Raw genomic sequence first — 22,597 nt, 5'->3', positions numbered from 1 at the left:
TGGGATGGGATTTGGGAAGGATCGGGATTTCGGAAATTTTCGTCACCCCTACTCTACACCCTTATATTTCTTGATATTTCTCCATTATTCTTTTGGTAAAGTTCCGAAATTAATTATCCAATAATTTTATGTTATTTAGAATAATTATTGAATTATTAGAATGAAATATGTTGACATCAATTAGTCAACCGTAATTAATTTTTTATCCTTCACTATCCCGGAAAATTGTACCCCACCTGTACGTACATCATCTTAATAGTATATCTAAAAGTGTAAAATTTATCAATATACTTAAGATCTATTAAAAAACCAATACACTCTACATCTATTTTCTTGGAGCAATGTTTATACAAGTAGTATCTAATTTTCCTTTATTCACGTCTTTGGTGAACCTCAACTAATTTTGAATCTTTTTACGCCTGATTTACAGAGTACAACCATTTTCATTTAATTTATTTTAAAAATTTTGCAAGGCAACGGTAGTGTATGAAAAATATTATTAAACTCTTCCTTGGTAATTATGGGAGAAATTTGTAAAATGAACTCGATCAATTTTTATTTTAAAAAATGGTGATGTGAATCTGAAAAGCCTACGAATTGATCACATTGCTAAGGAAGCTAAAGATCCATTAGAGATGCTGCGAGGATCAATGATGAGAGGGCGGAGGCGGATCCACTATAGGACCCCCCCAAAAAATTAAAAAAAATTTAATACTATATAATTAATATTTTTGAAAACTAAGTACATATAACAACGGTCCCATTAATTTTAAGAAGAGTTTCACGTAGTTAATGGCAAAAAGCTCCATCATGTATTAGTCTGTCAGCATTCGATTCTACCGGCTCCCATTTCTAATTTTCTTTTGCTTTTTTCCCTCTTATTCTCTCTTATGTTTTCCGTTTTCCTCCTCTCTCACACAAACTCTTGTTTGAATTTTATTTTATTTTTTCCTTCTTATTCTATTTTTAATTTTCCATTTTTCTTCTCTCTCACTCATCCGTAATTTATTTTTCTATCATTTCCCTCTTCTTCTTTATCTAAATTATTATTATTTTTAAATTAATGATAAATTTTTTTTATTGAAATTTTTAAAATTTATTCTCTAAAATTATATAAAATAAAATGACATTATAATAACAAATAAAATGGAAGAAGATATCATATTAATCGAAAAAACAACTCCAAATATCTTAAATATTTGTATATTTATTGATATATTTAAAATTTATCCTCTAAAATTACACACTCTATTTGTTTCATATATAATCACTTTTTCATTTTTTTTTTCCAAAATATATAAACTTCTACAATAATTAATAATATTTTCTACTTTTTTTTATGAAATACACTCATATTTAATTGAGATTTTCATTAAATATATAGATTACTTTCAATATTTTTTTACACTATATAAATATTCATTAAATAAGAATAAACTTTAAAATTTATTTACCAATTTACATTTCCAAAATAATTGTTAATATGTGTGAAAAATAAGTAAGTATATATATATATATATATATATATATATATATATATATATATATATGTGTGTGTGTGTGTGTGTGTGTGTGTGTGTGAGAGAGAGAGAGAAAAATTGAGTATAAAATAAAATTATATATATATATATTTGAAGATAGACATATATATATATTTTGAAAGTAATACAATAACATATTTCAAATAAATTAAAGAGAATGAGAAACAATATAGATCTAGGATCTTGGTTTTAGAGAGTCATTCTCAGACATGTATATTAACAAATTAAACTAGGTTTCATAGCAAAATGAAGAACGATTTTCTCTTTGATGCTTTGATAATATGTATTGAAAGAAAAATTGCTAAAATTTTTTGTATTGATATTATAATCGAAAACTTTAAAAAATTCTAATGAACGTCGAATTTCTTTAACGTACAAATATTTTGTTTGAAACATGCAGTTGATGCTTAATTAGCTGAATATAACTGATACTGTAATTTTTATTTTATTTTTTATTCTTATGCCTAGCTTGTAGGTGGCCCCCCCAAAACCGAAATCCTAGATCCGCCCCTGTGAGAGGGCGTAGCAAGAAGTTCAAGGATGCACTTCAATTTTTGATGATAAATTATCAAGAAAATGTTGGAATGCTTGGAGATCAATTTGGAGGATGTTATAATATTATTGAAGTCCAAAAAAAAAAATCAAAAAAGTGAAGAAAACATCGAAGAAAATACAAAATTTGAAGCTCATGTGCAACGCACGGGCGCCCCCGCGCCTAAGGAGCAGCGCTCCCACGCTCAATTCCTAGCGCCCCCGCGTTGTCGCCGAGATTTCAACAATTGAGAATGCGAACTTCATGCGCCCCCGCGCTGCACTCTCTCTCACACAGTTCGCGCGTGTACAATGTGTGCGGGGATTTTTGAGTATTTTTATTTTTTTTCTATTTTTGAGTATTCTAAGTCTACTATGAAATTTTTATGTGATATTTTTTGCATTATTTTGCGTTATCTTTTATTATTCGGAGTTGTAATGTAAATACAACATATACATTCATTATTGAATAATAACAATTCATATTATTGATTGATTTTGATCAAATAAAATTCTATCTATAATTTTGTCAAAGTTTTGCTTTGTTTTCAAATCAAACTTATCAAAGTTTAACAACTTTATGGTGTTTGTCGATTGTTCTTCTTCGTGGATTCTCAGAAACAAGCTTTCTGAAGGTTCCTTTGAGATCAATTGTTTATCTCGTGATTATCTGTTGTTAGTTTCATTGTAAGCTAGAGGTGGATATCCAAACTTACTTCTATCAAAAGATTGAGAAAACACTTTTGATTCTTTATGTTATTGAATTGAGAACACGCTTAATCTATAATCGTGTTTGAGTTAAGAGTTTTTATTTTATTTTGTTTTTTGAAATTTATAATTTGTAATTTATAATTTACTAACGACTCGAAACACGCGTTGCGTGCTCGTACAATCATAATTTTATTTTTAATTTATTTTTGTTTTCTAAATATTTGTAATTAAATTATAAAATAAAAAATTGTAAAAAAAAGGTAAATAAAAATTTAGAAAACAAAAAATACTAATTAAGGGTATTATTGACATATTAAAAAAACCTCACCAAAAGTTAGTTACTATCAACCAATCTCCCTTAATTAATAGTATCTATACTATATATAAAGAAAGAGCACCTTAGTGGTATTGGTCTCTTGGTATGCTCACTTTTAATTAATTTATTTTTTTAAAAAAACCCCCCAAAATTATCAAATTGAAAAAAAAATTAAAATCAAATACTTAAAAAATATAAATTTATATTATATACACATATAACATAATATTTGTATATAACATTACATACATAATGCGTGTACGATACGGCTAGTAGATTACTATTCACTCGTCTCCCTTAATTAATAGTAAATATAATTCTTATTGTTTTAAATTTGACAAAATGAAAAATGTACAGTTAAATCGAGTTGATTCACGCCTCTTGGTTTCGGCTCAGGTTGCTCGAACCAAAATTGGAAACCCTAATCCCCCCTTTGATTTTGGTTCACTTTCCTAACGCTAGGCACTGGATTATTCCCTTGCGTATTATTCTTCGATGATTCTCAGTGCAGTTACCTGAATTCATTGGATAGAGTGGTGAGTTCAGTTACGGTTATTCCTTCTAGAATTATGATGTTTTCTGCACAGTCGCATCAATTTGTGAAGTATATCATGCATGAGCTGTATGATTCTGCGTCGCCCAGTTTTGAAGATTAAAATCGAGTTTCTTTGAGGAAATTTTGTGTTTTCTTCCATAGTTTGCTTGCGGAAGTGGCATGTGAGTAATTTTCAATGGAGACTGTGGTCGATGAGGAAGCTAAAGTTAAAGATAACTTCACCGAGATAAATGGAATCACTATATCGCCGCCAAAGACTGATGATCCTGTCGTTTACCACCTTGTCCGGGTATGTCAATTTGTGAAAAGACTATTGTTATTGATAATTTAACTAACCTAATAGAGGATCAAAATTGTGTTGCATCTTGGCGGTAAAATTAATCCTTCAAGGATGATTGTATAGCAAGGGAATTCCTTTTTTCAGAGTTTTTTGAGCTCTTTATCGACGATGCCATGATTTGCGTTCTTAGTTTGTTGGTTCCCGGTGAATATACCTGCCGAGTTCAGTCCAACTCTTGATTAATGTGATGTGTATAGTGAGTCGATTGGTAGTGTCATAAATGCAGTTTTTTTCTGTTAGAAGTCCACATGTTAGAAGTGCATCTTTGATCCACTTAATTTTCCGTTTTATCTTCCTTTTATTGTTCTCTCGAGGCAGAAATTTGTTGGAGAACTGTTTCGTTCGGATATTAAATTTTGATTAACAATTTCAAATTTAGGTTGTTGAAGATGGGACATTAGTTCCTGCAACAGATGACCAAGTTATGACAGTAAAGGACTTGCTTGATGATGACAAAATTGAAGGCGGAATAATTTCAGACTCTGCGCAAACTCTGAAATGTGCACACTTTGGATCTGATTTTAACAAACAGTTTAAAATATCAGAAGGTTCACGAATATAAATTTTGATTCATTTCCTCATTTTTGTGTTTTGGGCTTTCTAAGCGGCGCTATAACCATAATCACTGTTCCACAGGAGGTGCATGTCCCATGGATATAGTTCAGTTCAAAGACAAAATATATTAATCTTGCGCGCGAATGTTCTGTATCCCAGTTTACCTTCATAAATTTTTCCATTTCTGAGTTCATGTTCAGACAAGCAATATCCTTTTCCATACTTGTTTAAAATTTTAGTTGCTCTTAATATCATGGGTTTATTCCACTTTGTTTTGCTCTGTTGAGGGAGATTACTTCTAGAAATAGGTGCCTTGAAAGGTTTAAGCTTTTAGGGTTCGAGACTTGTGAGTCTTTTTTCGACAGCATGTAAACTGGCCACACTTCTTTACATGGACAAATTGGTGTTTACAAATTGAAGTGTCAGATCTGTGTTCAATTCTTGCATCTTTTCCTGAGCTGATCTCACGGGAATGGAGACAGGACATCGGTTGGAGAGTATGATATTTTACCTTACTGCTCGAAAAAGAGGCTTCCACGCACGCACTAAGGTGTTAAACTATGATATTACTAACAACTCTTAGATTCCCACAAGGTTTCGTGGCTATCACCCTTGTACCATCTGTCTAATCCCAGGCCCATGATCTTTCCCGTATGAAAGTTGCTTCGAGAACTACTCAAGCAATATAATTTGGTCTATGTCAATATTGCTTTAAAAGTTCTAGCGGCTAGAACTTTCTAGTTTTTTCAGCAATCACAAGTCGATTAGTGATCCTCTTAAACCCATGCAACCCATGTTAAGACGATAAAAAAATACGGAACTTTTTTTGACCGTTCTCTGCTCGTTTCTGTGAAAGAAGCTGGGGGTTCACATGTTACCCCCATCATATCTTATCTGACAGCTGCCTTCTTTGAGTTGCTGAACCTTGTTTATTTTTTAGGCTTGCTACAACATGAGAACCTAGAAGTTGATGCAGAAAAACTGCCCCCTGACCTTGAAGTGGATTCTGAGAAAATGGATATTCGAGATGAGGTATTAGAGATAGTGTTTCCTGACACGTTTTTATTACTGCTACTCCTACTTTGTTATTTGTGCAGTTAGTGGATATTAAAGATTTCGTGGTCAAATTGGGATATATTCGAGGCCCAAATATTTGTCTGTTTTCAGCTTTATGTGATCTTATTCTTTCTTCTATTACCATGAATTGTCATTGACATAATTATGATCTTCTTGAATTGTTTTTGGTTTCATGTCAAAGATGGCTACACTATGATGACGACTTCTTGTTTATTTTTATTCTACAGGAAAAAATCCATCGATTTACTAATGATGATGTTGTTGACCAGTCTAGACCTTCAGAGGGATGTTCAAAACTTTCTGGTTCGGCTGAAGATGGTACCTCAACTTCTGCTATTGGTATTAGTATGATGCCTAATTTCTCTCTCTTGAAGGGGGAGATACACCTGGACAATCTGACAATGAAAGAACTCCAGGAGACATTCAAAGCAACTTTTGGAAGGGAAACTTCTGTGAAGGACAAGCGATGGCTTAAAAGGAGAATCATCATGGGATTGACTAATTCTTGTGATTTCTCGGCTACCACTCTTGTTATCACAGACAATAGGGTGGTAAAAAAAGGGAAAGGAGTTGATTGTGTTGTTCAATCTTCACGGGAGGACTCTGAAAATTCAACTTGCTTTGATGACCACAAGGGAATTCACTCGAATAGTAACAGAACAAAAGTACAAAGTTTTACAACAGAAGAAAATTGTGGGAGTAAAGATGGTAGTGCAGAAGAAAGACCAACAAAAAGAGTTCGAAAGCCCACACGACGATATATTGAAGAGCTTTCGGAAGAAGAATCCCGGGATTCTGGTGCCAAAATAATTTCCTCCGGGAGCCAACCCTCTGCATGTTACGAACCATCAGCAAAGGTTCACGTAATACCTGTTCAGACTGTTGTACAAGATGGAAAATGTCTCATGAGACAGGATTCACTTGGTGGTTCTGGAGTTCAGGTCCCATATGTCTCTCGAGTTCGACGTAGTCGTCCAAGGGAAAGCTTCATGACCCTCATGGTAGTGAAACAATACCTCTTATTTCATATAGGTTATGAGTATGATTTTGTTGATGTCTATACTACTGAATTGTTGTCTAGTATTGTAATGGAGGATATTATGGTGTAATGTTTTGTTTTCACTTTCAAAAAATAAAATTTGTTATATTCTATCTGTTTAGTTTTTCAAAAATTGCATCCACTTGTACCAGCCAAATTTCTGTTCAACTTGTGAGATGGTACCATTTACGTGCTTTCTCCTGTGTAGAAACTACAGTTAAGTGACAAGGGGTTGCCGACCAGTCTGGTAAAGAACAATGTTTCATGCAGTGAAAAACTTCGGAGTGAAAGTTTGGACAAGGTTTTTGAAGCCAGCTTATCTCCCAGATTGATTGAAGTGCCTGTAAGATAATTTTCTTAGCTTTCTAAATGTGATGTTGGTCTACTTTCTTTTCACTGATATTAAAAAGCTGAAGAGGTGATATAGTTAACTTGATTGGGCCTTATCAACCATAGCCGTTTGCTCAAGTATTTAAATATTGATAACTGTGTTGCATGGTGCAAATTGTTAGTGGTGAACAAAATTAATGTGAACAGGTTTCAGGCAGTTCTGGTTGTAATTGGGTATATCAAAGGTTATCACTGTAATCTGGTATATTAAAGGTTATCAGTGTAATCTGGTATATCAAAGGTTATCATAGTAATGTGGTATATCTAAGGTTATCATTGCTTCTTCATATCGATTTTTTTGACCTCTTGTTGTTTTCTGTTTGTTCCATTGATAAAATGTTTGTGTACTGCGGGTCTATATTACACTGCAAAATACCGACTCTCCATGTGATATATATACCATGGAGAAATTTGTGCTGATGTTACATATATTTTAGTGCATCTTCTGTGAATGTTCCTGGCAGGTTTCTTTTCCAGAGGAAGGCATGCCACAATCTGAAAACGAGGCAGTTCCGCTGGAGAAGGAAGTGGTATCGCAAAATGTGAGACCACATAGCAATGCTTCAGATGACGAGGTGGTCACAGTTGCCAAAGAAAATGGAGGAACAAGGAGGAAACATCATCGACCTTGGACTCTAAGTGAGGTTGTTAAGCTGGTTGAAGGAGTTGCTAAATATGGTGCCGGTAGATGGTCTGAGATTAAGCGTTCTGCCTTTGTATCATGTTCTTACAGAACTTCGGTTGATCTCAAGGTTGGTATATAAAGGTTTAGTAAATGAACTGCAGCAGAATTTGGTATTCTTCTACAACATCGACTTTTTAGTTATTATTTTAAGTTTAAATGGTGGAATACTTTTTTGTAGGATAAGTGGCGCAATCTCCTCAGAGCTAGCCTTGCAGAGCCGCCAGCTCGAAATGGGGTGAGCACAGTGTGTTGCCACATCAGGCTAATCCACTTTTCCACGTTGACAGTTGAACTTTATTTAAGATGCACATTTATACCACCACTAAGTATGATTCTGAAGCGATTAATCGTGTTATCCATTTCAACATACGCTGCTATTTGTTTGTTCTCTACTTTTTTCTCCTCACTGTCAAATAAAGCCTATCTGTGTACGAAATTAAACATTTTATCCATGATAGAATTTTCAATAATCAGTTTGTGTGATTATGATGGTTTGGGTACCTCTTCAGTCTGAGTAGTGACTAGTCAGATGAGTCTATCCCCATATCCCAACCATCTTACAATGACTTTGTGAAGTGATATAAAGTATGCATGTCAGTTGTAGGAAACTAATTCTGCACATGCGAACATGTTCATTGTTTTTTGTAAACTATTGTCTAACATCTCTATTTTTATTTCGAATTTCAGCATGATGATCATTTTCTTTTGTGATAAATATGAATGGTATTCAAATATTAGCCGTGTCAAAACTACTAGTGACTCCCATCTATGTTATTTTCAACCATGCTTAGTTATCCTTGGTGAATAATGCAGCAGATGCACACTTCATCCCGTAAAAATGCTTCAGTTCCGATCCCTGCCCAAATTCTATCTAGAGTGAGAGAACTTGCTGACAACCCAGCACAGGTTCCCCCGAGCCTCAGCGATGATGGTATTCTACGTGAATGGGGTAAGGGTTGTTTTTAGCCTTTGAGATGTACATTTATATATTTTTTCAAGGAATGCTACAAGTGTGTTAGTTTGTATATGGGTCACAGTTTGCAAGTATAGTCAGTTTGACCAGGTTTGTGTTAAGGCTGTATATGATATGATACGACGTTGGCGATCATCGACCGGTTCCTTCATCACAGGTAAACCTATGTTACAAACTGTGTATTGCACCCCATATATAATAATAATAATCGTAATCATAACAACGTCCATTTTATATATGTTTGTATGATATCTATACATTTCATAGTACCATGTGACCGGATCCTTAACTTGGATTTTGTTACAAATCCAAAAGTTGTCTTGAAAAATCCACATGGTGATGTGTGTCAAACAATCACAGATGATAATGATGAATGTAGGCTATAAATTATAATCCATGATAGCGAGATCAGATGAACATTATATTAAAATACCATTTATGAAATTTGATTTGAATCGATCAAAACTAGACTAAAGTCGCAACCATACGTTCAAGAGATAACGTGAGTTTGAATTCATGCCTCTCTTAACATATGTTTTATTTTCTAACTCTTATATTTTGGGGAAAATTGTACGAAGTTCAAACGACTCTTGTCCTATTCTAATTTTGTGTAAACTTTTTTTGAGAAATGTCAGAAATATGAGCTTTTACAATTGCTTATATCAAATTGTTTGTCAACATAAATATATTTAACTAATTGATTTTTTTTTTGAGCAATTGTGAACTTAACTATGCTTGTTGTTTCTTATTTTGTTAGTTTTTTTTTTGAGTTATTTGCATCAACCACCCCTGTGAAATATTGAAAATGCACACTTCTTCTCTGTGAAATTTTAATAGGCATCTTCAACTCTAACCTTTTAAAAAATTAGCACACTCGCCCCTTCAGATGAGTGCTTGTTGCGCACGCGCCCCTCATGCGATTGGGCAAAGATTTTGATATTTTTTTTGCACCAAATACCCCTGTGAAATATTAAAAATGCATATTTGATCTCTGTGAAAATAATTTTTAAATCTATTCAACCCATAATACATAATTTTTATTAAAATCTAATTATAAAATATTTAGCAAACATTTTTCGTTTTATTAATTTATTTTTAATTTTAAATTTATTATGATTATATAATGTTTTTTAAAAAATATTATTTTTTTATCTTGTTATCATTATTTTATTAAACTTTTTTTTTGTTTCCAACTTCTCCATTAAAAATGCATTCATAAACGAGATTTAAATACCTAAAAGTACCAAAATATTAAATCAAAATGATAAGTGAATGATAAGTATCAAATATTTTTAATTTTATTTATTTTTATTTTTAATTTTTAATTTTAAATTAATTTATTTTTAAATAAAATTATTACTTTATCTCGTTATCATTATTTTATCAAATCACTTCGTTTTTTTAACTTTTTCATTAAATATGATTTATAAATAAATATTTAAATATCTAAAAATATCAAAATATGAAATCAAATGATAAGTTCATGAATGTTACTTTTTTGATGTAGAATTATATTAGCATGTTATTTTTTTTATTATTTATTACAAATTGTGCAATGTATATTCTCGAAAAATTTAAATTTTGGTTCAATAATATATAGTTCTAAATCAAAAAAACAATATGTTTGAACTTATCAGTTTAGTTCAATATTTTGGTACTTGAAATTATTTAAATATTTGTTTATGAATGCATGTTTAATGAAAAAATTGAAAATACGAAGTGAAGTTAATAAAATAATGATAACAAGATAAAGTAATAATATTTTTAGAAAATAATTAATTAATGATAATACATTTAAAATAAAAAATAATAAATAATAAAACAAAAAATGTTTTCTAAATATTTATAATTGTATTTTATTAAAAATTGTGTATTATGGGTTGAATAGATTTAAAAATTATTTTCACAGGGGTTAAATATGCATTTTTAATATTTCACAGGGGTATTTGGTGCAAAAAAAATATCAAAATATTTGCCTAGTCGCATGAGGGGCGCGTGCGCAACAAACACTCATGTGAAGGGGCGAGTGTACTGATTTATTAAAAGGTTAGGGTTGAAGATGCCTATTAAAATTTCACAGGAGAGAAGTGTGCATTTTCAATATTTTACAGGGGTGGTTGGTGCAAATAACTTGTTTTTTTTTTTACAAAAAGTTTTAGTAACAATTTGAAAATATAGTGGGCTTTTTTTAAAAAATATAGTGGGTTTTTATGCTATTGAATTTGTGGTAGAATTTTTTAGCTATATAATAAATAACATGTAGATTTTTAGCATTTAATTTTTATATACAGAATTTTTGTAATAAACTTATGACGTGTGATTTTTGCTAATTAAGTTTTCCAAGGAAGTTGAATAATAATTTTAAAATATATAAATATAAATAGTAATCAACGACCAAAATTTGGTGATCTTCTAAGTATATGTGTGCGCGTGTGTGTGCAACGACTGACTCTGTATTAGTATGTATATTATAAGACATTCGAAATTTTGGCACTGAAATTGTCAAAGTCCATCACATAAATGATTTTTTTTTTTTGGGTTAAATACCTATTGAAAGCTCTAGGAAAATGGTGTTTTTTGAAAAACAACGACATTATTATAATATATCATGATATAATATAAACAACCAATACCTAAAAATACTTTTTATTCAACACGTATATTTGTCATACGATTTATTATTTCCTCGAAGAATTATCAAAGGCGTCAGGCGTGTAGCCCCTTCTATAGGATCATAAATGTATAAACAGTAAAAAAATTTAAGTTACTTACACGATTATACCTTATATATATATAATATACATATTTTTTTAAAAAAACACCGCCTAAAACGAGAAATTAAGCAAACTTCTACCAGTATATAAATAAACAATTGCAACAAATAAATCCCACTAGGGAGGCAAAGCCAAAACCTCTTAAGAGAGAGAATGTCAAAAAAGCAGAAAGGCAGTAAAAGCTCATTGAGGGGAATAAAACACAAAAACCCCTTAATGAGTGAGTGAAAACACAACAAAATAAAATTCTTAAATTATAATAATGAATAGATTTTTTTATAAGTGCATTTGTGCTATTTTTAAAATTATCAAAGATAACATGCAATTGTGTGTGTTATTGAACATACAACACGACTTATATGAGTGACTCTCTTTTGAGACGATATCATTAAATTATATTTTTGATATGACTCAATCTATTTATATTCTCATAAAAATTAATATTTTTCATAAAAAAATAATATTTTTTATAATTAAAATCGGATAAAAGATTGATGCCCTCGAATTCACCCATAAAAGACGATATTGCAAGAGTTGTTGCGTGTAAATTAAGAATTGATTTGTTCCATCAAATTAATTAACTTACCTAATGCACAAATAATAATAATTAATTAAATACTAAATATATTCGTCTTTCTTTAAAATTTTGAAAAATCTCCACCGGTCCTTTCGTCTCTCTAAATGGACATCTGATTCTCCGGCAGTCCCAAGTTTCTGCATAGCTAACGCATCCCATAGCCGAATTTCAGTTCCGATTATTCGATCGTCGGCGGTATCTCCGCCGCCGCACCAGCTGTGGAGCTCACTTCCGCTCATGTTGGACGCCTATGCCGTCGGCTCTGCAATTGGCAGCCGTTAGAGGAAGACATACTTTATTTTGCGCTTTTAATCCAGCTCTTCTGTATCGTTGGAGTGGTTTCTTCTGATGCGAGGTCCGTCACCACCTTATAATTTTGGTTACCTCCGTGCTACCTCGTGGTCCTCGTCAGTTTCACCACAGAATTTGGTGAGCAATTTGGTTTTTAGTAATTTGGAAGGTGGAGTTGTATACATGTTTAATTCTGAATGTGATTTTTTTGCTGTTACGCATGCATTTTCTAAAATTTCTTTTTAGATGTGTGAAGTTGGCTGAGTTTTCCGGATAATGAGTTTGTCTGTGGATGCTTGCTGTTTGATGCTCTGTTAAGCTTAGATCGTGGATAGATTGAATAAAAATTGCTACTTTACTTTTTTATGCTTACTGAAGTTAGTGTGAAACCGTTGGGGTAGATTTCTTGCAAATTTCAAAAGGAAACAGCAAAATTAGTCACACTGGAGCGTCCAAGCAGAAACAGAACAAGGGAAAATGTGTTGCTTTCCCAGATTACCACATTACAAAAATATGATATAAAGTGATCAAATAAATTGACTTTTAGTTATAGAAAGTTCACCTTGCCTTTGGCAAATCATATGCATTTTCATAAGTACCTTCTTAGGCCTTTGTTTGCTGCCACCTCTTTATTTGAACCGTATTAAAAATAATAAAACACCATTTCTGAAAAGTCTCTGCCTTACTAAGGTAGTGTTTGGAGGAGCTTTTAGGAAGCAATTCTCAGTTTCTCGTTAACTAAATTTCAAAATTTTGTTAATGAAAAGCTGAGAAGGCTCTTCCAAACACTACCTATTCCAAACACTACCTAAGTCCCCTCCATCTTGTTTCTTTTTCTGCGATGAAGTTATCATTCATGATCTTGAAATTATTATTGAACCCGTTCCTTGTTTGTATATCATCTAAATTTCGGAAAAGAGTATCTAGTTGTGGACTTGTATTGCTGTTTAGATCGCGCTTCAAATATATTGTTTCATATTTGATGTAAAAAACATGTTTCTTTGCTTGTACCTTGCTCAACTTAAGTTGCTTGTATAGGTGTAAAAGTTGACTGCCGCCGGACTAATTGAAGTAGACAATAGAAATATGGCTTCAGGAAAATACTCTAGAGTTGATGGTCGGAGATCATCATGGAGATATTGCTCTACAGTCACAATAATGGTTTTTGTAGCCCTTTGTATAGTTGGTGTATGGATGATGACAACGTCTTCCATGCTCCGTTTTCAAAATACCGATGTCTCTGCGGAAAGCGAGAACAAACTGAAGATACATACCACTGATAGCAATAGTGAGAATAATGATGATGATGATAACCATGATAATAGTAGCAATGGTGTTGGTGGCAGTGATGAACTAACTGATGATGGAAAGTCAAATCAGTTTGAGGATAACCGAGGCAATTTGACTGAGAATGTGAGCAAAGGGGACACAGCCAGGAACTCAAATCAAGAGGAAAAGAATGAGATCTCTGAAGATAATGAAACAGACACTAAGGAGAAGAAGGAAGACAAATCCAAAGGCAGTTCTAAGGATGAAAATACAGAAGATGGATCAGAAAATGAGTCAGAAAATGGAGATGATGGCAAATCTCAGATGGCGAAAAAAGCCACTGAAACTATAGAGATGGAAAGCAATGCTGATGATCTTACGAAAGAATCTGAGAAGAACTCAAATGAGAAAAATGATGGGAAGAGAGAGAGTCAAATAGACGGAAGTGTGGTGATAAATAAAGATGAGGAGCTAGATCAAGATTCATTTGTGAAGGACAAGTCTGTTGAGTTGCTTCCTTCTGGATCTGAATCAGAAATTTTAGATGAATCTTCGACACAAAATGGATCCTTTTTGACTCAAGCAACAGAGTCCGCAAATGAGAATGAAGCCCAGAAATCGTCCCAATCGGAGAATCAAAATGTTTACAGTTGGAAGCTTTGCAACACCACCTCTGGGCCAGATTTTATTCCGTGCCTTGACAACTGGGCAGTAATTCGTAAACTTCCATCAACTAAGCACTACGAGCACAGGGAGAGGCACTGCCCAGACAATCCCCCCACCTGTCTTGTTCCAGTTCCTGAAGGATACCAGCCCCCGATTGAGTGGCCTACAAGCCGGGAAAAGGTAAAATACTTCCAAACCAGGGGTTTTAGCGTTATCTTTTTGGTTAATCCTTTCTCATGGCAGTTTCTGTTACTATATTTGACAGATTTGGTACCACAATGTTCCCCACACAAAACTTGTAGAAATTAAAGGACACCAGAATTGGGTTAAAGTTAGTGGTGAATACCTTATTTTCCCTGGTGGTGGCACCCAGTTTAAGCATGGAGCTCTTCATTATATTGACTTCATACAAGAGGTAATGTTGTATGTGCCTTGCTACACTGGACTTACATGTGCATGCATCTCTCCTTTGTCTTACTAAATCTAAAAGGAATTAACAAGTCGTCCTATGTTTGATGCTTCCTTCTCGCTCTTATGCAAATGCAAATTTTTGTAAATTCTGGTTTTAAACTTGGTCTGTAGCAATGAGTCTGGTATTGTTATTTTTCATTATGCTGTGTTCCTAAGTCAATTATGGTTAAGTCATGCATGTGAAAATAATTAAATGACATGATATTATAGTAGTTTTTCAGTTATGACGGTATCATCAAAATTGTGATATGCATATGAAACCCGACTCCTGTGTGTACCATCTCTTCTTTGTTCAAAGTTGTTGTGGCCAATATTTTTGACAGTTCATGAATGATGAGTAAATAATTAGCTGGAACTTGACTGTTTTGACTCATTACGATTGATTGTTATGTAGTCCGTGCCTGATATTGCATGGGGAAACCACTCTCGAGTTGTTTTGGATGTTGGATGTGGAGTTGCTAGCTTTGGGGGCTATCTCTTTGAAAAGGATGTGCTGACAATGTCATTAGCTCCGAAAGATGAGCATGAAGCTCAGGTTCAATTCGCACTTGAAAGAGGAATACCTGCTATATCTGCTGTTATGGGTACCAAGAGACTTCCGTACCCAGGGAGAGTTTTTGATGTTGTCCACTGTGCACGATGTAGGGTGCCTTGGCATATTGAAGGTAGTTGAATCCCTGTTTGCTTTTAATTGAAAATTATTATTGGATTAGCTCACAAGTATTTGAACCATAAAATCACATGGAGAAATATTTGGGCATTAACCAGCTCCCTTATTTATACGTACATTTGTTTCAGTTTCTGACTCGGACATAACCACATCTATGCTTTTTTCAACATGTGATAATTCACTTCATTGTATAACACGTGATATTTAGGTGGTAAACTTCTCTTGGAGCTAAACCGTTTACTGAGGCCTGGGGGTTTCTTTGTTTGGTCGGCAACTCCCATTTACCAGAAACTTCCTGATGATATTGGGATCTGGGAAGGTACATTTTATTCTGCTATCCCTTGAAGCCTATGCAGTTCTCTAGCTCTAATAAATTTGTGTTGACAGCGATGAAGAAACTCACTAAAGCAATGTGCTGGGAAGTTGTTTCAATTTCCAAGGATGAAGTAAATAGAGTAGGGCTTGCGGTATATCGTAAGCCTACTTCAAATGAGTGCTATGAACAGAGGTCACAAAATGATCCCCCGCTTTGCCAAAATTCTGATGATCCAAATGCGGCCTGGTATGCTCAGTGTCACTTGAGTTGCAATGCATTTTCTATTTGATTGAACTTGAATATTTTCTTATCTCTATCTGCTCAGGAACGTACCTTTAAAATCATGCATGCACAAAGTTCCTGTTGCTTTGTCAGATCGTGGTTCTCAATGGCCAGAACAGTGGCCTGCTAGAGCGGAAAAAACGCCTTATTGGTTGTTGACTTCCCAGGTTGGAGCCTATGGGAAGCCAGCTCCAGAAGATTTTGTTGATGATAATGAGCACTGGAAACGTGTAGTGAACAAGTCATATCTAAATGGACTGGGAATTAAATGGTCGAGTGTGAGAAATGTCATGGACATGCGTGCAATCTATGGAGGGTAAGTGAAAAAGAAATTGAAGAATTATCTTACTCCTGTTTTTTTCTCATGAAAACTAGCCATAATCAACAATCTTTTTTGCTTTTGAACATTCTTGTCTTGAATGCATATAGGCTACCTGCTGCCCCATGGTAGCATTATTGCGATCTATTCAATTTTCCAATCTAGTGCTATCTAGCTTGTTCTTATCAATGGCTTTATTTGCAGATTTGCTGCTGCTCTGAGAGAATTGAATTTGTGGGTTATGAATATTGTCTCTATCGATGCTCCTGATACACTACCGATTATTTATGAGAGAGGTCTATTTGGAATTTATCACGACTGGTGTGAATCATTTAGCACTTACCCAAGATCTTATGATCTTCTCCACGCCGATCATATTTTCTCAAAGATAAAAGCCAGGTGCGTGTGAGATCCAGTGTTTTGATTCAGACAACTCATATTTTTGGCTTGTTCTAAATTTTCCGATTTCTGGTCTTCAGGTGTAATATCATGGCTTTGGTTTCTGAAGTTAATCGGATTTTGAGACCTGAAGGAAATATAATAGTCCGGGACACTGTCAAAATAATTAGTGAACTCGAAAACATTTTCAAGTCCATGCGGTGGGATATCCGCATGACCTACTCAAAAAACGAGGAAGGAATGCTGTGTGCGCAAAAAACCATGTGGAGGCCTAAAGATGAGGAAACGGTCAAATATGCCATTGCATAAAGCATCACAATCAGAATATGAATCTTCAGGTGTACTTGTCAGCCACATATCAGGTCCATGTTGGTGCTTATTTGGTTGCTGTTTACTCCATCTTTCGTATCTAGTGCTAGCCAATTAGAGTAAATTTTCACTTTGTGAGGAGCGTTGATCCTGACAAGGCTTCCCTATCACACCTCTATTCTGATGACCTATAGCTATTATATTTAGTACGTGAGGTTTATATTTTGGAAGAGTTGCATACAAAAAGTTTTCTTTCATTCTGCGGTGTGTGAGGGGCTTAGATATGTATCTGCCCTTTAGTTTATAGAAATGGTTTGCAGCAGGCTTTTTCAGTCTGTGGCTGTTGTGAGAGCAACAATCCTATTGAGTTTGGTATCTCTTACCATGTGTTTGAACTCAAGTTTTTTAATCGTGAGATCACTTCTCTTAATGCAGGTTTAACAGGTGGTAGGTAACAAGGGGATATCGCGGATGGATTCATTTTCTGATTGGTCTATTTTGGACGCAGGTTGCGGGTGCAGCATGTGCACATGTAAGATTTCTTTTGTTTACCTGTGTTGTATGAACTGTGGAGGACTTTATAGGAAGTGGCGATGATTGACGATGACAGTATATTGTGTGTGTTCAAATATACATAGAATGTAGAGGTTTTTTCATTGTTTCAACCCTGCACAGTGAAGTGAATTCAATCATCTCCCAAAAACTTTGAACTTTCAGTGGCAATGAAACCTTTGCTTTTTCAAAATTTTGATGCCTATCACTTTGAGTTCGTAATTTCGCCGATGAGTTAACCTCAAGCATTTTTTTCACCAAAATCTACTCACGAGGCAGTCTCAAGCTTTAGCTTTTTCTTAATTTGACTCAGTCTTAGAAACTTGAGGTCAAATTTGTGTCATGTAGTCTAGAATTTTGATTTCAAATCCCTGGATTCCAACGTAGAAGTATATTGGCATACCAGCAACCAAAGCAGAAAGTCAACACCAATCAAGCCTGAAGCAAAGCTTAGAAAACTAAAAATACATGATGTAACAGAAGTGGTACTCCAGCTAAACTCTACTTGAACACACACACACACACACACACACACACCATCATATCCCATAACTATGCAACGCAATAAGTCTATTCCAAAAGTAGGACCCCAATCAAGCTAAGGTTTTGCCGCTAAAGATATAATAGAATTTTAAAATGGAAGGAAAAGAAGTGATCAATACAATCAAGTCTATCTTGCACACTGTTGTGTTGTGGTGGCCTAACAGAAAAAGGCAAAACTAGACAACCGAAAACAATATATTGGGTTGACCCCTTTTGCACCCCAAGCAAGGACAATTGATTGTTTGGAATCGTGGCCCTACGGAGCAATTTAGCCACAGAAATTGATTTCTATAGAGATTTGCCACTCCATCCTGCATGGTTGGTTTTTAGCAAGGTTTGCCCACAAAAACCATTCTTCTTGAATTCGTGGCATTTCATTAATTAATAGATGTCGTTTGGTAAGTGGATGATGAAGAACAGATGAGGATTCAAGGTCTTAGATAGTAGTATTCTAAGGAATAAAAAATGTGTTTATTTCATTTGATATGATGTTCGAATAAAAATCGACGAAAGAAAGAATGATCCTGAAGTAAATTTTAGAAAGAAATTTTAAAGTTTTTACTTTTATTTACGAACAGTAAGTGAAAAAAGAAATGTGATTTTTAAGGCGGGGGAGAGGAAGGAAGTAGTAACATGACTGAGGCGGTCTCGACTTAAGTAAGTTGAATTTAACGATGGCAGCACACTAATTATTGCAATTAAGTACACATGACATGGGGAATGAGTTTATTAATTAATTTATAAATCACCATGCGTCAAGCATTAAAACAAACTAACAAAGAGAGGACTGCGATCATTTTCATAATGACTATTGCTTTTCACAAAGTACAATGTTTTTAATCTTAATTACCCACTCCAAAAATCTTGAAATGGAACATTTTCGAGTATAATGTTGTCACTTTTTCTGTTATATCCATATAAGAGGACAAAATCCTCTGCTATACTTGGTGCTCCAAACCCTGCTACACTTTGCTCAATGAATGAGCAAAATACAATTAATCATTGATAAAACATTCAATTCACGTATTTTTTTCAATGAAAAAAATCATCAATATATTGTTTTAATCATTTATCGTGCTTGGACACAATTTATTGTCGATGTTTTAAAAAATCACAGGTGAATTGAATGTTTTATCAATGATTAACTATTTTTTGTTCATTCATGGTGTTTAGTACATTTATTTTTTAATAATTTGTGCAAACGGGGTTTTTTTGAGCAAAGTGTAGCACGATTTAAAACACCAAATATAGCAGAAGATTTCGTCATTAAAAGTTGTGGCGAGCAGGAAGGTTTAATGTGTCTAAACGGTAAATTAAATTTTTTTAATAAGAGAATAACTTTCTTGATCCATCCACTTATCATATATATGTTGGTGTTTTGGCCCACTAAATATTCAAAATTTGATATTTTCATGTGCACAAACTTTTAATATTCAAATATTTTTGTATGATTTCCAACATACAATTGAACAAGTCAACAATTTCCGAAATCATGTTAACATTTTATATATGGTCTCACATCAGTATTAATTAATCCAGCGAATTAAGACTAAAATTTAAAGAAAATCAAAGTTACGGCTCCAAACCAAAATTCAAATATGTTGTGGAATGTGGACCAAAACTCAAAATGTGACTAGTTATTAGGAAAATATATATATTTTTTCGTTGAGTTTATTTTTTTATTTTTATATATTAAAAAAAAAGAAAAAGAGGGGATGTCCACTCTCCTCTTGCGTACATATAGCATGATTAAACTTTCTATATTCATACATATTGTGCATGCGTCCACTTTCTTATCCAATGATTAAGTTTCAAGTGCAGTGTTAATTAATAATGAACAGAAATAAGCTTGTTCAGTGGTGTGTATATATTGTATATTTATTTATTATTCCAACTTCCAAGTAGGTTTGCATGCGTGAATTGAAGCTATTGCATTGGAACTGGACCTTAGAAAATAGGCATAGACATAGATATATATAGCCTTCTCTCTTTTTCATAAACTCAAAGTTTAATGAAATATTAATTTGAATTTGTGCGTGTATTAATTATCAATTGGGATAACTTAATGAAAAAACTTGTAAATCCTAGTCTCCCCAAAGAGTTTAATTAGCCGATGCATAGTGTTTGTCAAATGTATTTTACCGACTAGTGTGATTTACATATTATGATATCAGTTCGGTGTAAATGGAAAAACAACGACTGCAACTTCTATTGAGAAGAAAATTATGTTATTGCTTCGGTTTTAAACCTCATCGAGTTGGCTTCTTTGCGATCTTCATCTTCACTCAACAAGATAATATTTACTAACTTTAATTTCTTTGCATTTAAATTTCATTAAGAAAAAGGACCACACTTGTAGGTATGTAAATTTAATGAGAAAAGAAACCAAATTAAGGGCAAATGGATTAATAAAAATGTTAAGAGATCAATATTTCAAATTTTCCTTAGAATAATAATTTAATTTTTTTTTAAAAAAAAAAACACAGATAAAATTAAAAAAAAAATTACAGAACAACCCTAGACGACTCGTTTGGCGTCAGTGGTTTCGTACACTGGCAATTCTTTCCTATACCTCTCCACCACTCCAATGGTGGAAAGATTATCCAATTCAAACAGATCAGAGCTTGCACAGCTTTCCATATCCTCATCTTCTTCATCTTCTTCCTCCGATTCTTCATCGAATACTCGGTTCTTGAAATGGGTTTTTCTCAGGAAATCCATTGCTGCATCCTCCACTCTCCGGTTGTACTCCATCACATGCACCTTCAGCTCTTCATCAATGGAGGATTTGACATTTTTGTTCTTCAAGAGCTCGGAATATACAGTGGCATTCATCGGTTTGGTTTCTTGATGTAATGATAATGCTTTCCGCTCACACGGCTGGCAATCTTCGTCGCCGATCACGCTTCCGGGGAAGAATTTAACCGACCTCTTGGCAGAGATGGGAAATTTCCCGGAAGAAGAAGACGGCGGTTTGCTGAGACATGATCTGGAAAAGGACGAAGCGGAAGAACAAGTGGATGTGTTGGCGGATTTCGACGCCGCCGGCGGAGAGTGGTGACGATTGTTTGAGTCGGATTTGTGTTTCTTGGAATTTCCGGCGGCGGCGGTAAAGAGTGAGTTCAAGAACGTGGCGAGCTTGCGGCCGGGAGAAATCGGCTGCTTCACCTTCTTCAAGTCGGCGTATATCTTCAGGGCTTTGGATTTGGTCTTCAAGAATCCACCTTCATGCTTGGGCTTCGGCTCATCAGCTAAACCTCTAATTCTCTCCCGACGATTCGTCTCAAAATCCAGGCGATGATGATTCTCCCGAGTTTTCTCCTTGTGATGATGACCGGAACCGCCGGTTCGAATCGGCTTGGGCCGCCGTAGAGGAGCTCCGGGGAACGAAATCTCCTCCGGTTCCCCTCCGCCGGAACTGGAATCTGAAGAGCTGCTGAAACTGAAACCGAAACTTCCCCCCTGCTTGGTCGGCTCCGCCAACTTCCTCCGCGGAACAGTAACTTTATTATTCTTGTCCATCATTAATTTCTCGATCATGCAAACCCGCTGAAAGTTGGCGATTTCTTCGTCGCTGGGGATCCTGATCTTGTCGATGATGGGTTGCCTGTAAATCCCCATTCCCTCCTCTCCAAGATCGAAGGAGCGGTAGATTGAATCAAGAAGTGTAGAGGAAAAGGAAGGGTGATTAGAAGAACAGTAGTGCGAAACATACATAATGAATGAATATATATAAATGGTGACAGCAAGAGTATGGGATGGTATTGCTTTATTGTCTGGTTATGGAGAGTCAAAAGCTGCAGGAAAAGAAGTAAAGAAGAAGGGAAATTGAATGGAAAGGAGGCAAACAAACAAACATTGAGACCATTGTAATGATGAACCAAACAGCAAACGCTACTCCATTTACTTCTCAACCCCCCCTCTCCTTTTTAAAGGACTCTCTTGCATCCTTTTTCGATCGATGTATTATTCTGCTACTGTTTATTTAATTAAATTCTATCCCGCGGTCTTATCATTTATGTGAGCATCGGCTGATTTGGTATTCATCTATCGCAATGTAGAGGACGACTATGCGTCAGCACTGCTCACATATGTGTTCAAAATAGGTGTTCATTGTTGGGGGCGGTCCAAAGGAAAATGAGGTCCGGGGTGGCGAAGATTAAATTAATTGTTTCTTACATTAATTTTAATTTTTTTTTGATATTTACACTTTATTTTTTGTTATTTGCACTTTATTTGTAAATAAATTTGCACTTCATTCTACACATGAATTGGAGAGTATGTAACACAAAATAGAATGTAAATATCAATCTCATTTAGAAAATCAAATATAATCGAATTATACGAAATTATCTTCATATTTTGTGAATATAATTATGAAAGTATCCAAAAAAAATCACATTGAACCATCAAAACTCACAATTTAAGTGTTAATTTAATTTAGA

General features: G+C 34.3%; 3 protein-coding genes across 7 annotated transcripts; 2 read left to right on the top strand and 1 right to left on the bottom strand.

Annotated features, from left to right (window-relative positions):
• Positions 1 to 3,461: 3,461 nt before the first annotated feature.
• LOC140883896 (uncharacterized) lies at positions 3,462 to 8,866 on the top strand. 3 transcript variants are annotated; one of them, XM_073290533.1, is made up of 9 exons: positions 3,462 to 3,635; positions 3,797 to 3,944; positions 4,375 to 4,543; positions 5,491 to 5,582; positions 5,855 to 6,628; positions 6,884 to 7,009; positions 7,521 to 7,808; positions 7,920 to 7,976; positions 8,555 to 8,866. In XM_073290533.1, the coding sequence occupies exons 2-9, from the start codon at positions 3,831 to 3,833 to the stop codon at positions 8,705 to 8,707; spliced, it is 1,773 nt and encodes a 590-aa protein (XP_073146634.1). In that variant the 5' UTR covers positions 3,462 to 3,635; positions 3,797 to 3,830; the 3' UTR covers positions 8,708 to 8,866. The 3 variants fall into 3 exon arrangements, with proteins under 3 accessions (XP_073146634.1, XP_073146627.1, XP_073146619.1); XM_073290526.1 differs by having other exon boundaries at positions 6,875 to 7,009; positions 8,558 to 8,866; XM_073290518.1 differs by having other exon boundaries at positions 6,875 to 7,009.
• Positions 8,867 to 12,126: 3,260 nt separating this feature from the next.
• On the top strand, positions 12,127 to 17,713 carry LOC140877317 (probable methyltransferase PMT26). Of its 3 annotated transcripts, none has more exons than XR_012149268.1 (10): positions 12,127 to 12,494; positions 13,439 to 14,471; positions 14,557 to 14,706; positions 15,157 to 15,427; positions 15,641 to 15,751; positions 15,820 to 15,994; positions 16,074 to 16,346; positions 16,554 to 16,748; positions 16,829 to 17,110; positions 17,493 to 17,713. XR_012149268.1 is itself a non-coding variant. In XM_073280860.1 (10 exons), exons 2-9 carry the CDS (start codon positions 13,443 to 13,445, stop codon positions 17,055 to 17,057), a joined length of 2,433 nt encoding a protein of 810 aa, XP_073136961.1. In that variant the 5' UTR covers positions 12,127 to 12,494; positions 13,395 to 13,442; the 3' UTR covers positions 17,058 to 17,086; positions 17,493 to 17,713. The 3 variants fall into 3 exon arrangements, 1 of the variants encoding a protein (XP_073136961.1); XR_012149267.1 differs by having other exon boundaries at positions 13,395 to 14,471; XM_073280860.1 differs by having other exon boundaries at positions 13,395 to 14,471; positions 16,829 to 17,086.
• A 2,860-nt stretch (positions 17,714 to 20,573) lies between these two features.
• On the bottom strand, positions 20,574 to 22,134 carry LOC140875454 (protein BIG GRAIN 1-like B). The gene has a single exon (XM_073279139.1). It carries the CDS (start codon positions 21,867 to 21,869, stop codon positions 20,670 to 20,672), a length of 1,200 nt encoding a protein of 399 aa, XP_073135240.1. The 5' UTR covers positions 21,870 to 22,134; the 3' UTR covers positions 20,574 to 20,669.
• Between the last annotated feature and the right edge of the window lie 463 nt (positions 22,135 to 22,597).

The sequence above is a fragment of the Henckelia pumila genome, chromosome 1, assembly GCF_033568475.1.
Source record: "Henckelia pumila isolate YLH828 chromosome 1, ASM3356847v2, whole genome shotgun sequence".
Lineage (NCBI taxonomy): Eukaryota > Viridiplantae > Streptophyta > Magnoliopsida > Lamiales > Gesneriaceae > Henckelia > Henckelia pumila.
This window is presented reverse-complemented; position numbering and strand designations above follow the sequence as displayed.